At 42.3% G+C, this 15,029-nt stretch overlaps 2 protein-coding genes across 6 annotated transcripts; one reads left to right on the forward strand and one right to left on the reverse strand.

Annotated features, from left to right (window-relative positions):
- Positions 1 to 5,292: 5,292 nt before the first annotated feature.
- On the forward strand, positions 5,293 to 6,715 carry LOC105704440 (uncharacterized heme-binding protein C330.03c). The gene is made up of 2 exons (XM_012433655.2): positions 5,293 to 5,367; positions 6,173 to 6,715. The coding sequence occupies exons 1-2, from the start codon at positions 5,318 to 5,320 to the stop codon at positions 6,708 to 6,710; spliced, it is 588 nt and encodes a 195-aa protein (XP_012289078.1). The 5' UTR covers positions 5,293 to 5,317; the 3' UTR covers positions 6,711 to 6,715.
- A 682-nt stretch (positions 6,716 to 7,397) lies between these two features.
- LOC105694281 (GATOR complex protein WDR59) lies at positions 7,398 to 14,790 on the reverse strand. 5 transcript variants are annotated; one of them, XR_001103515.2, is made up of 21 exons: positions 14,468 to 14,790; positions 14,292 to 14,341; positions 14,098 to 14,233; positions 13,814 to 14,027; positions 13,539 to 13,672; positions 13,319 to 13,468; positions 13,066 to 13,225; positions 12,885 to 12,964; positions 12,760 to 12,826; positions 12,490 to 12,695; positions 12,152 to 12,415; positions 11,928 to 12,078; positions 11,661 to 11,854; positions 11,422 to 11,546; positions 11,071 to 11,280; positions 10,881 to 11,007; positions 10,092 to 10,121; positions 9,613 to 9,773; positions 9,279 to 9,532; positions 8,977 to 9,167; positions 7,398 to 8,891 (listed from the first exon to the last, which is right to left on the reverse strand). XR_001103515.2 is itself a non-coding variant. In XM_012414798.2 (20 exons), exons 1-20 carry the CDS (start codon positions 14,519 to 14,521, stop codon positions 9,028 to 9,030), a joined length of 2,907 nt encoding a protein of 968 aa, XP_012270221.1. In that variant the 5' UTR covers positions 14,522 to 14,790; the 3' UTR covers positions 7,398 to 9,027. The 5 variants fall into 5 exon arrangements, 1 of the variants encoding a protein (XP_012270221.1); XR_001103517.2 differs by lacking the exon at positions 10,092 to 10,121; XM_012414798.2 differs by having other exon boundaries at positions 7,398 to 9,167.
- Positions 14,791 to 15,029: the final 239 nt, after the last annotated feature.

Consider the following 15,029-nt stretch of genomic DNA (forward strand, 5'->3'; position numbering starts at 1 on the left):
TGGTTAGACTAACATGTAGCCCCATGTCCATGGATTTCGCTTAAAAGCTGACCTAAACAACTCCCTTTCCTTAGCCGATAAACGGCCGCCATATTGCGCCTCATAATTATCGGCCCAATATGTCGCAGGAAAGGAGAGAAAATAATCCCTTCATTCGGTCTTTTATATCTACCGTTTTCATGGTTAGACTAACATGTAGCCCCATGACCATGGATTTCGCTTTAAAAGCAGATCTAAACAACTCCCTTTCGCTTGCCGATAAACGGCCGCCATATTGCGCCTCATAATTCTCGACGCAGTATGTCGCAGGAAAGGAGAGAAAATAATAATTTCTTTCTGTCTTTTATTTCCACCGTCTTCATGCTTCATGCTATCATGTAGCCTCGTGACCATGGACTTCACTTTGAAGGTGCAGATGTAAAAAGGAGACCAAAGGCGCTATCTCCTTCCCCTTTGCTGATAAATAGACGGTCGCCATTTTGCGCCTCATAATTATCGGCGCAATGTCTCGCGTGAAAAGAGAGAAAACAGCCCCTTTTTTTCCTGTCCTTTGTATCGACTGTCTTCGTGATTAGATCAACGTACAGCCCCATGACCGTTCCACTTTGAAGACGCAGATGTAAAAAGGAAATCAAAGGAGCTACCTCCTATCCCCTTGCAAAAAAACGGTCGCCATATTGCGCCCCATAATAATCGGCGCAATATTTTAGCGTAAAATTAGCGATTTTCCTATCTTCTATATCTACCGTCTTCATGATCATGTCAATAGAGCATACACGTGGCCCTAGATTTCTCCATCAATTTTACCAGTTTCGGATTTCTAGCAAAATCCCCAAAAAAACTAACTACATTTTTTTTCCCCGACAACGATTCGCATAGTGCAAACCCTTATCCAAACTAAAGCCGAAAGTCGTTTCTAAATTACGTCGATTCTTGTATAGAAAATATGATAATTTGACGGGTGTTCTGAGAAATAAATGTACAAGAGAACAAAAAAAATAAAAAATCTAGTGTAACACACGCGCGTTCGTTTGGAATCCTTGAAAAATTTCATTTCTTCTCTTCTAGTACCCTGGAAAATCTTTTGTAAACGCGACGAACGATGGGCGATACCTATAGAAGGTCCTTTTACGAACGCTGGACAATAGACCGGGGCATTTTCCGTCACGGCGGATCCGAATGAAAGAATCGCCCGAATTTTGAGGTTAGCGTCCCCCGGGACCGAGCGGCGCTTCGGGGTCCCCTCGAACGCGCAAAACCGGGCTGAATCTTTAAGCGGTCTCTCCGGGATTGCACCTGACGTCGCGACAGTTGCGGACGACTTTGTATAACACGTTGCATCACTTGCATCACTCGTCGCGGTGTCGCGTGCAGCCCGACGCGAGCCAATGCGAGAATCGTTCTCCACCCTTCTTCCATTCCGGCTTCCTCCTCCCATCGTACGGCTCATTTCCCTTATCGCGCCCCCATAGCTAATCCCCTATCGCGAAAATGAACCGCCACCCAAACATGCCACCGTAAACAGTTGACACGTGGGAAGATCATGTAAACCGTGAAACGGAAACTCCGAGAATACGAGAATTTCCATTTCCCCCGAAAAACTGTATCTATATCGTGTAATGTTTTAACCTCATCCTTGCGTGCCCGTAATGCGTTAATTACATTTGAGCACGTAATTGTCCTCGATGTTGAAAAAAGAAAAAAAATGAGATATAATAATAGACACACGTGCTCGTGGAGCCGTATAATAATAATCGACAAGGTCGATGCCTGGTGGTGGATAAAAATTAAACTCTTCCTAAACTAAAGGGAATTTCTCCATATGGGGCGATTTAATGAGGATTGATTGTCGATTAGAGTCCTAAGTTGAGATGCCGATGGTGAAACGACGTCGCTGGTGGGTTGGGATTTTGAGGAGCGTCCAGAGGCCGGGCTTTGATCCCGACGTCGCCGCGACGCTGGTGAGAATTTCTCCGGAACTCCGCAAGGTAAATTCGCCGCTGCAGGTGCCTGCGCCACCTGAGGGGTACCTATTACACCTACTGTACCCTCTCCACCTAGTGGAATCCTCTCCATCTAATAGAACCCCTCCACCTAGGGGAGCCCTTCAGCACCACAGGGTCCGACCTCCACCTGGTTGCGCAAATCACTCTTGGATCACTTTTGGATCGGTACCCCATTCCACCTATGGTACCCTGTCTACCTGGTGAAACCTTCTCCACCTACGATACCCCCTCTACCTAATGGAACCCTTGCATAGGTTCAAACCCCCCACCTGGTTGCGCAGATCACTCTTGGATCACTTTTGGATCACTCCGGGGGGCGCGACCGTCGCGTTCGTCGAGCACCTCGACGTCGCGACGCAGGGCCGATCGATCGGCAGGTGCGAAAACGAAGGTCGGGCACGTGCGTGGCCTCTCGCGCACTCGGACGGTCTACGGTCACACCTGGACCCGACGGTCGCGCCCTCGAGTCGCGGACGGGTCGGTACCGTGGCTCCGTCGTGGAGGCGCCGCGACGCTCCCGCGGAGCCGAGGTCGACTCGGTGGCCCCTTTCACTGGTCAAACGAGCTGCGGAGTCCGCGTCCACTGGCTGCGCCGGGCTCTCCCTCAGGGTGGTGGCATGATTGCGACTACCTCGGCGCGGCCCGAGCGGCGCCGCGACGCCTCGCGTCCCTCCACCGTCCCGAACACATGCGCTGTTCGATACCGCACCGGCGAGGCCCGAGGAACCTCCTCTCGCCGGGGACCCCGCTTCTTCGACTCCTCTTAAGACCTAAAAAAAATATACACGTGTATGAATATAACATAAAATACACATTTTTTACCTAAATATAGATCATGATAATACACCGAAGAAAAAAATTCAGCCGACTCGAAAAACTATGCATTTCGAAAATATCCTGCGATCAAATGTGCCCAAAAAGTTAATTTAATTAATTTAAATGAACGTCAGTTTTTCTTCTTAACGAGATGCTTGTTATAATTATGTATGATTCTGGTAAATATATATACGGTTGTTTAGGACGATGCTAATCGCTGGGTACTTAGTAAAGTGGAGTGGAAATGGTAATTGTCTGGTAGTGTCTGACCATACCGCGTTTAATTACTATTTCTCGGCATTCTGGTCTTGCTAATGCCACCGCACCGAGACGTGCAGTGAAACGAATCGTTGAATGTTCAGGTTCCTGGGCAGAAAAACCACGACCTACCGCAATTGTGGATTTTACGATGCATTCTGAGCCGCTTCGCCTCTCTGCATATTTTTAACAATTTAATTATTTTACCCTGAAGATTCGACGGGCGGAGGAACGACTTGAAACTGATGGGCATGATAAGTAGATACGGAGTAACTGGTCAGCCATAAGTAGAACGATTATGAATATGGTCCTACGTATTGATAACTAAATCCGTAACCACTGAGAAAAATTCAGTGACGAAGAATATTACATTTCCTTCCGAAATTGTTTATCGATGTCGGTGTTCGCTTACTAGATAAAAAAAAAAAGAAAGAAAAAGAATAGTGGGAACCCAGTCTCGTCGGTATGCTCGCACGATAAGGTATCACTTAAGAGTTCCCTCGATATCGACGAGAAATTGGAACGTTTCGTTACCGACAGCTCGTCGAGAGGGTGCTTTACAAACCCTGAAGAATCTACCATACCAACCGTCGATCGTTCTCGAGGGAAAAAAATACTAAAAGAAACTTTACGGCTTAAACACGACTAGAGAGCTGATCGCCTCCCAATATTAAAATTACAATTATGGAGGGGGGATCGCGAGCCCCTAAATCGATATAATCTTTGTCGAAACAAACACTTAATGTTTTCGCAGAGATATCGAGCGCTTAATCGACGTTAATGCTGACTGGTCAAGCATTTTGTTGCCTGCAAGATACTAAAGGCCAAATTGCACGAATCAAAGAGCCTTGTCTCTAAATTCATTTGCTGCTATTGTTAGATAATTTCATTTTAATGATACCGAACGATTAAATATCTTTCGCAAAAGTGTCTCGCACTTTTCTGACGGTTGCCAGATAATGATTGTCCGTCTATGTGAATTTTCTGTCTGCGCACGTTGAGAGGTTATCAATTAAACAACTGAAAAAGAAAAAACGAAATATCTTAAAGCTTTCAAACGTTAATTCTTACTTCCGTGTATGAGTTGGATGAAAAGTCAGCTTTTCAATATTTTAATACCAGGTTCTGGAGTCATTTTAGCCGGCAATTAATGATCTCTTAAGATTTCCATCGCGTTTGCGCAAATCCGCCGAAAAATTGCACGTCCAAGAGTCGCTCGAGCCGGTGTACGTCGGCGATATTTTCGTAGCAGCGATTATCACAAGCCCGTCGAACTTGCAAGTTGCAAAACTCGCAATTTCTCAAGAGAAGAGGTTCTCGTGGTTCTGTCGCAACCTCCGAGGCGCTTACGGCTTTTTTCTGACCAGTCTGGACAGGGACCTCGAGCGGAACAATACGCGCCAATTCTTCGGAATTCCTTCCTCCAGAAATTCTGCAATTCGTGTAAGTAGCTACGAAAATCGGGCCTTTTGTGAAAACCAGATTGTAGGGCCTATCGAAAAATTCGGGGCCTTTATCCTGAACACGTGGATCAGCGCCCAGCTCCCAGAGGCAATCGCATGAGATTGATAATTGATCGGCAAATCTCCTTCCTGCGAAAAAAGTCCGCCTTCATCCTTGCAAAAAATCTCCCAGATTGAGCAAGAGATACGAATAAAAAAAAATTTTTTTAATTGAGAAAATTCAGAAATCATGAACAATCGATCCTTGCAAAAAATCTCTCAGATTTAGCAAAAGATACAAATAAAAAAAATTCTTTTAAATCGAGAAAATTCAGAAATCATGAACAATTAATCCTTGCAAAAAATCTCAGAAATTTCGCGTGAGATAAAGAAATCGGTCCACATGAAATGAGAGAGAGAGAGAGAGAATGGTTGATTATCCTTCCTTTCAGGCCGCACGAAATTTGGACGTTGTGGGAAACGGATATACCCTCAGATCTCGCCCAGGTGAGTCTAACGAAGTAATCCACTCTCCGGTGGTTTCCGACTGATTAAACGCGTTATTCATTAAACCGCGCTTAAATTGAATAACGGAGCAATTTAATGATTGAGTACCTCCTCGCAATTAATACGAGTCGGTGCAGGGACGGCAGGTGCATGCAACTGCAGTTGCGGTTCTAGTGCATCCGGCAGACCTTCGTGTACGCCTGGGGTTTCAACCAGCAATCGGATTACGTTGCTGGTTGTTTTCTAGAGCAACACCTTTCTAGATCCAATCCCAGTGCAGTCTGAACGATGTCCCTCGACCGACAACTCGAGACCACGGTGTCCTCTTCGACCACCTCGTAGGTCTCCTCGAAGTTCTCTCCTCTAAGTACCCTAAATTGAAAAGTGAAATATAAACCATTAATTTGAGGGCGTCAACGATCACATAAACAATTTTCAATTGAGCTCTAAACGACGTTCTAAGTGGAAAAATAAATAATAAACCGTTAATTCGGGGGTGTCAACAGTCGCATACACAATTTTCAATGGAAATCGGAACGACGTCCCTCGACCACCTCGAAATAACCTTCTCTAAATACCCTAAACAAGAAATAAAATCTAAACAATTAATTCGAGGGGGTCAATGATCTCCTAAATAATTAATCTTCAACAGGTGCAACGAGATTCATCGGCTAGCAGCCTTAAAATTCGGAAAATATCCTCAACCTCGCGCCGATAATGACGCGTCGGTCCGCCCAAAAGACAATGCCAAGTTTGTTTGTAATGCACCGTCAGTGTCGAGATGTCGGCGAAATTCTGGTCAGTCTCTACTGTTATCATGGGCCGATAACGCGACTCGAAAGACATCAAAGCTCCCGTCATCGATAACCCGCCGATTACGACAATGCAATTCGCCCTGTCCTCGCGCGTCCTCGTCGGGGATCGATTTTTCCTCCTTTTTTCTTCTCCATAAAATGAATCGTTGGAAAAACAGTGTCTAGCGTAAACAGCAATTATTACTGTTACGCAACCGATTCATTGACCTATAGTGAAGCCAGAAGTGGCGACGAAGTGGTTACATCAGACAGGGTCTAATTACGCAACTGATAATTGGTAAGTCACATAGCAACGAGTTTAATGACGATTGGTCCTGAATTCTTGTAGACGAGAGGCGAGCCCCGACATGGACTTCCTGACCCTCAGGATTCGCAGCCTGGACCTGCCGAAGAAGGTCGACTGCCAAGAGGAAGACGAAGAGGACGTCGAAGACGAGGTCGAGTTCTTCGAGTCCGGCGAGGAGAGTCGAGGAGAGGCCAGGAAAATCCGGGAAGACTCCTTGGATCGTCAGTGGACGAGTCGTGGAACCGAAGAGGAGAATTTTCGGTCCAGTGATGAAGGTCCTTTGGCGATCATCTCCCTTGACGAGGTCGCTTGGCACGATACCCCTGAAGACTGCTGGCTCGTCATCTACGACTACGTCTACGACTGCACGGACTTCCTTAAGAGGCACCCTGGGGGCGAAGATACTCTTCTGGAATACGCTGGAAGGGACGCTACTCTTGCATTTGTCGGGGCTGGTCATTCCAAATGTGCCGTGGAGGTCCTTAAGAGGTACCTCATCGGGGAGCTGCCCAGGGTAGAGAGGATCTTCCGGGTACCCGATGGCGTCAAACTCCATGGACTTTACGATGCCAACAGCTGAATCCATGGAACCATGAAGCCTTGAGGTTTGTTCGCGTTGACTGCACTTTCTACCCTCGAGGGTAACTCTGTGTACTATACTTTTCTTGAAAAGTGCAGAAGGGTAGATACACTTTCATCGACGTCCCGAACGCCTGAAACCTCACGAAAGTCCAAGATGACCGATTAGTAGAGAGGTACGCGATTTTGAGGTTATCTGTATCGGACGATGATGAATACGAAAATGTAATGCATCTTCCAGCCTTCCTTCTCGAGCTGCTTCGTTTTCTTCAAATCCTACAATTCGTTTTATACCTTGTAATTGTAGAAGATGAAAATTCCTCTCACAAATTTCAGGTATTGAGGATCGATAAGGGTAAGAATATTATTGCAGTAGAATGAAAAACAATTTAACTACAACAGTGAAAAATTATAGCTTAGTTCATTCCAACCGCGGCTAGGTTGTAGTACATAATTATTGTAAATTGTTTCAAACATTACGTACAAAACTAAAACGCTAAATCGTTCTATACACGAAGAAGATGCATTAATAATTACTTCTGGTTATATTACGTTGAGATGTTAGCATAAATTTCGTATTTTCCTGTTTGTTGGTCTTTTCAATTTTGAAATTTGCCGCCAAATTCGCGGGCTACCTTTCTTGCCCTCGCTCGGGATCGAGGGTAGAAAGTGTAGAGTAAATGTACACTCGGGGTAGATGCCCTCGCAAAACGAACAGCGGCGTCTGCATCACTTCCGTCAAAACGAACGCCAAAGTGTACGTAAGTGTACGTATGTATAAGTTCGTAAAAGTGCAGAAAGTGTAGGCAAAACGAACAAACCTTTGAAGTCTCACGGCAGTCTCATACCCACCCGAAAGCCATTCGTACTCGTTAAGGCGATCTTAAAGTGGTGTCTGAGAAGTCTCGTTTATGAAACCTTTCTCCTAACAAGGCGCACTTCAATGAAATCTCGCGTGAAATTCTCCCCCATGAATGTAGGGGACTCCGAGGAACCACCGCCCATGAGATTTCATATTTCATATGACTATATTAAGGTGGCATGAAAGGTTAAGGGGTATTTTTTTGTTATTTTTCTGCGAACTGGGTGTGTCGAATCGTTTGAAATTCTACCCCGTGAATGTGGAGGCTTTAAAGTGGTGACATTCCACTTTTTATCTTTTGTTTCAATTTATTCATATATTTTTACTATTTTTTCATAACGAATTCAATTTTAAAGGCCTCCATATTCACGTGACGAAATGTCAAACGGTTCGGTGCATCAATTTCGGAGAAAAGTTGCACAAACGATTGATCCTTCGAGAGTTATTTTCACATCCCCTTAAATATGTAATTGTCACGCTTATCGAGGTATCTAGTTCTCCTAGATGTACTTGTTCGTATCGTATTCGATTAAGTATTGAAGATAGAGCAGATCGTAAAGTGCACTCTCATGGCGCATCGGATATTTTCTCACATTTCGGATAACGCCGGATAAGCCGTTATTTATGTAATTGTCGAAAACGCAAGAACGTGTGAACTGATAAGAGACGATGTCGCGGGCAACACTGACGGACTACTATTAACGTTTGATAACAGAATGACATGTACCGAATCATGTCAGAAGCATTAAAAGCGATAGCATGCTGTATCGCATGGCAATGAAAGGTCGTTGAAGTATTTTTCGCCGTAGAGAAAGTCCGGAAAATTACAAAATCGACTTTGGAACCTCAATTAGACTGTAAAGGATAATTAACCCTAAATATTGTACGCGATAATGCACAAGAACGAATGATTTCATTTCCACAATCTGCCATATAAACATTAAGCACGGTGAAATGATTTAGCTTGTATCGAACGCTTTCCAATGATTTAATAGGAAATTTATTTAAGCCTTAGATACTAGATAGACTGATAATTAGCATAGTACGCGTTTTTGAAGCTGTACCTTCCGTAGTACATTTTCCCTTTAAATACAAATGTTCAATTAGTCGACACGGTAATATATAATTTGTTTGCAAATTTCTTTACCGACGTGGAATGTTCTCAACTCTACAGGAGTGTTTCATAAAAGACGTCAAAGGCTGAGGTTACTGACATGATCATGCGCTGCGATTGAAGTCTGCAACCATGTTTCTTTACCGATGTAGAAGCTCTGAAAATGTTGCATGAACTCTCTGGTTTGGCGGTGAAAGCAATGGAGTCTATCGAGAGACAATGTTTCGTTTACATATCTAAATAATCGACTCAAAAAACCAGGGAACATAAATTACGGAAAAATGTTCTCACCTTTATTTTAATACTTCGCTGTTGTTTAATAATACACTCGTATCTTAATATTTACATTTTCAAAAGTGTGACGGTTTCTTCTAGACAGTAGCACCCACAACCCGTAGGACACGAAGTTTCATTTGTAAACCAGTCTGCCAAGTGTTCCGTGTGTCCACCATGCCCACAGACAATACAAAAATTACTTGGACCTAAAACAGAAAATGAATATTGTTATTAGAATTGAGGATGTCAATTAATGTTCTCATGTGATCGTAGATGCTTCGAACAATGCACTTTTCATCTAAACCCTCGTACTTTACCTCTAACCGAAATGTGACAAATGACACAATTAAATGCCAGCCTCTTGCAATTGTTGCATTGCGGTCCTCTGCTGGCTTTTATGCAGGAATGGCATTCGCTTTGAAATTCCACGCCTTTATGTGCATCAATCGGGGCAATGCTCAGGTGTTTTAAAATCTGAGCACGTGCGTCTAACAATTGCCACCTGTGTAGCACTTCGGCATACGCTTTCTTGTAGCCATCGTACAGGGCTGTGTTCTTTTCATCGATGATCCTGGTTTGCAGAATTGACATTTAGTACCAGTGCTCTGCTCAGTAATTTCGCAATATTCGTGCATTATAGAAGATGTTCACCTGATGCTTCTTCCGAGCTCAGCACTACTTTCGGAGAAAATCTTGAGATCATCCAAAGACTCCGACCACGAATTCGATCGGTGTGGTTTGAGGTTTTGAAAATTCCAACCTTCGAGTGTCGTGTCCGCTGGATGTATCGTGTGGTAAGGCGAACCACCAGGCTGCGAACAGTATATGCAGATATAAACGTTTCGTACAAAGATATTTTATAACAAACTGTTGCTAACGGCACATGTTATCGGATACACATTTCCTAAAAGTGAATGAAAGGGGGGGAAAAAAATGATTAAATCACTGAGGACCTTCGGGAGATACCTGCGAATCTTGAGATGGTGTCACAGAAATAAACATTACTATACACTAGTACTGGTTAGCGATGCACCGATCGATTGGTACGACGGAGAACCCTAGGAACCATCTCACTCAAGTTGAGGACATACTTCACGGTATATTCACGCGAAGAAATGGAAGTGTCTTACCTTCAACCAACGTTTTCCATTCGAAAGCCGCTACAACAGAGATATAGACAAAGTATCAGTTTTGGAGATTATTTTTCTAGGAGGGCTTTTAAGAAAGAACAGTTATTGTTTGCACCGTCTACAGCAATTCTTGAGGTACTCGGATGGTGAAAGAATTCCGGAATCTGCTAAAATAGATCATCTTTCGTGACTAACTGTGAACGAAGTTCCTTCAAGTCCTTTAATTCTTGAAAAATGTAACCAAAGGAAAGGTAACCCCCCTGCCATTTTTAGAGGCAAATAAAATGTTAAAACGCAATATTTCGCGTAGTAGGGGCGAGGCCGAGTTTCATGGGCGATAAACTATTTATTCCCTTGAAGCTTTCTCTTAATCGACTCTATCGTGTATACAAAAATAAGAAAAAAATAGCGATGAATCTAAATTAAGTTTGGCTTGGTTCCTGGGGCTCTCCTCCAAGAAAACTTGGGTTCGTTCTTGATTTCGAAGACTGAAATCTCTGCCTTTTTCGAGCCTGCAATGCAACATCGTGAAATGGAATTGCTCATGAAATGGAACGTTGGAAGCACATAAAAGATAACGAGATCTCGTACTGACTCTGTAATAAGGCAATAATATTGGAAAAATGTATGTCAGATCTCTCGTTCACTTTCATATAGAAATATACAATGTTCCATGATCGGAACTGAATTTGGCCCAGAAATCGGTCTTGTTATCACCCCTACTTACCGTAAAGTGGATAAATGAGAAACGTGACACTACATTTGAGAAGGTATAAATTATCTACTTACGCTAACATTGACTGACTTGCTGATGGATCGACACTGACCAGTATCGGACTTCTCGGATCGATAGCTTATCATACAGCTCAACATGCCAGCCATTTGGACATCCGATTGACCTGCATAGTGTTGTATTCTAAAATAATTAAAAACAATTTCTCATTAACTTTGGCCACAACTGTGTCGAAATGGAACTTACAGTGAGTGCATTAAATTTTGTCCGAAAGGGTGCAACAGCCAGGGAGTGTCGATGTCAGATGATTGACAAGAACCTGGTATCCCATTTATTAAAGGTTGAGATACAACCAGTGCTGCGAGGTACCAAGCTTGAACCAAGTCTGGACGTTCCAAGGAAGCAGCAACGTTCGCATTGTATTGACACATTGCAGGGATATCGGTGACATTAACCCTAAGAACCCAATCAAGTAAAATCGAATCAACCTACATAATACCATCGGTGTACTTCCAGAATAATCTACATATTGTTTATTATTATTATCTATTTTGAATGCAAGATTCAAATTGATTAGTAAATACGAAAAGCACTCACAGATATTGTTCAGCCAGTTCTTTGCTCACAAAGAATAAAGAAGAGACATCATATGTTGTCACTAAGGAACGATAATTTTTGCTGCCCAGTCCTTTGGCTCCATATACTCCCCGTTTTGTGTTCTTCTACTCCGGTGAATTAAAACACAAAATAGTGGAACAATAGCATTCAATATTTTATATTTATAAATAATAAAATAAGTTTTGCATAATTACGCTTTTAATATCAGAAAAACTTACTCGATCTTGAAAGTAATAGGAACTTATGGAAATATTATCACTGGAAGGAACGTAAGAGCTCGAATACATTTGCATAAAATGTCCACCATTGCCGACACCTGCTCCTAAAGCAGACAAAGCTCTTGGCGTAGCCCCGTCAAATTTAATGGAGGATCTTCTGGCATACAGAGCTCGACCGAAACAAACGAGTGTTCCTGAATCAAAGCAATAAGTTTATAAAATGGTAACATTTTTCAGCCCATTTCAATCAGTATCCGAAAAACCTACCTACGCAGCAAAATTTTATTCCTGAAGTTCGAGGAAACGGAATGTAAGCATCCTGATAGTTAGTAAATATATTGTTCGAACTAAGAAAATTTGTATTGTGTTGTATCCGATAGCCCATATTATTGCTTTCAGGTTCGTCGCTTCGAGAAGTCTGGAAAATGATTAAATAAAATTTAACCAAGTGTCTGCTAAACTTTCATGTGACACTCAATCACTTGACATACTTGTTCCAGTGCTGTAATTAATTGTCTTAAACAAGATTCCATGCAAAGGCGATTTTTCCGGACACGTTGTTGAGCAGTTTGCTTCAAAAGTTTAAGGAGCTTCGCCAACGTTACATTGTCCACTGTACTTCCTGGACAAAATTGGAATGTCGGGTAAGCACTAAAAGGATAGTTTTCTGGAAAGTTGATCTTCAACGTCACACTGTACTCTTTACTACCAACAGTTACTGTACACTCTCGCTGTGTTATATCCACCGCATTGACCTATCAAAATTTGACATATTTCAATCTGAAGTGATTCATCATTTTTAAGAACAAGGTTCAAACTATATAGATACCTCCACATTTGGTAGATTTATATTGAGCGACAAAAATTCCTCCTGTAAAGTCTTCGGCTGTGTCGGAGAAGTTTCCTTCTCGGTATCGGACTGTACATTGATTTCCGCATTTCCGTCCGAACTGTTAGCTTTGGCGGTTATGCAGTGGATTTCTCTCTCACTCTGAGATTTCCGAATTCCAAGTTCTTCGACTGATCGTAAACTTCCTAAAAACGAAGAATAAAAACATTTTTGTCCTTGCACCGAAGGCTATTCTTAACCTATACTCACTTAAATTATTATCCTCTGAATATTGTGCATACATGGAAGTAGCATCATCAATGTCATGTCCACATAACTGAAAAAACAGTAGTGACTTATTTCTGTTGTTGATAATATAACTAGCACTTTCATACCTTTTTCAGAAAGGGATCAATTTTAAATATCCTAAGGCACTGATCCTTTGACCATGTGATTAATTCATAATCATTGGAATCTATTGAAGAATAATAGCATATCAACTTATAACTTATATTCAAGATACTTAAATTCAATAATGAAATATGACCAATTAATCTGAATAATGATCTTGCTTGCCTAATTTCTGATGACGCCATTGAAACTCAAGTACAACATCCGTATGACCAACAAATGTGTATATCGGAGCACTGAGATTCGAAGTGTTCCAAAGTAGAAGACTGTTCTCACCACGACGGAGTTGTGGGACGACTATAGTTACTAATCCTTCTCCAAAAGGCTACAAAAAAAAAAAATACTTCCTATGAATGAACCTATACAAGACACTGCAGGAACTTAAAAAAGGTATGTAATAGGCATTGAGTATCCTTACTGTGTATCGAGCTCTCCAAACTGGGGAATTTGTCGTCAATACATTCTCTGCCCGACGTGGGTTACTAACGTCAAATATTTTCACTGTGCAGTCCTGACTAGATGTAGCCAGTTGATTTTGTTGATATGGACACCAATCGAGCCCATGGATCTGCAGTATTATCCGCAAACATTACACTAGCCATATTTATTTTCAATGACACCTAAGTAACGAATATTACCTTTGTAAGGTGAGCCGCTATATATTGTACAGGATTGTTTCCCTTACGCTGATCCCATATCTTGACATCCCCATCATGTGCTGTAGCCAAAGTATATGGTGATAGGCTATTCCACTGCACTTGGGATGCACCAGCTGCGACACATCAGAGTTTATCTACTAATTAACTTTTTATTTGCAATAAAAAACAGAATCAAATGGTACGGCAACTAAAATAATTTTGATATGCTATACTGGTCAATCTCAAACATAAATATTAAAATATAACTAACAAACCGACTGCAGATAATGATAACGATGGCTTCCTTTGATCTCTCAGGTCCCAAATATGTATAAACGTGTCGATACTGCACGAAGCTACTACATGAGGCTCTTTAGGATGCCAATTCAAATCGCTAACAACCCTTGTATGTGCTCGCAAACTGTGTGTGGTTTGAAGTTCGTAGCTCCCTCCACCAGCGAGGCTCAGTATTTCCACTCGTGTGTTGCTCTAGGACGGTACGATGAATTACACTATCGATTACAAAGCTAAATTCCAAAAATAGACATAAATATCTTACAGATATCGCACATAAGTGACAGTTTGCTAACGTTGGATTCCACTCGGCAGAACCAACTTCGTATTTACTCTGACGTTGAAACTTCCTCAATGTATCTGTCTCTTCGTCCAGATGCTTAACTCCAAAGCACCGCCGACTAGAAAGACAAAATATTACCTAGAATTTAATATAATTTCATAACAATTGTAACTTACCCTGCCAAGAGAACGTAACTACCAGTGGCATCGACTGCCATGGTGTTTGCCTGAAAGGACAGTGGAATGGAAGAATAAATTATTTTAAATGTCACCTAACCAACTATAGGTACATATCATGCATAATTTTCAACCTAGTTAAGTAATTTAATTACATATTAACGTATTAACGTTACCTGCAAGTCGCGATGCTCTGTAACAACATAGTCGCTGCCCCAACGCTTTGACATTTTAACAAGCGATAAGTTACCACAATTAGGTTAACATTGATAGTGACTACTTCAGACTTCTCCCTTGTTGAAAAAAATGTGAAGTTCTGTCATGTGCAATTTACATTACTGCCATCGAATGAAAGAGGCTTAAAATTACGTTGACAACCGTTGACAATTCTGCCTCTTTAAGGTTATGAACGGTAAACCGATTCCATGGACGTAAGCCGATTCGATCGCTTTGAAATTCCATCGAACTAGGACAAAGTAAAGTAACTAAGAACTGACAGAGATGAGTTGGGAGATTACTCACGGGCAGGATCGTGCGATCGTGTCCTGTGCTGCCCTCTGGTTTCGTACGTGAGCTTTCACCGTTTTTTGCCCCCAAGGGCGGCGCAACGAATTTCTGATAGGAGCTCGCGCACTCGCGATGGCGGTACCATCTACCAGTCGCCGTTCGCGGCTCACGTACTCGGATGGTGACTTAAAATAAAAAAATAGATCCTATACTGATCCACCCAGATCCACC

The sequence above is a fragment of the Orussus abietinus genome, unplaced genomic scaffold, assembly GCF_000612105.2.
Source record: "Orussus abietinus isolate OABI.00-Male unplaced genomic scaffold, Oabi_2.0 scaffold6, whole genome shotgun sequence".
Classification (NCBI taxonomy): Eukaryota; Metazoa; Arthropoda; class Insecta; order Hymenoptera; family Orussidae; genus Orussus; species Orussus abietinus.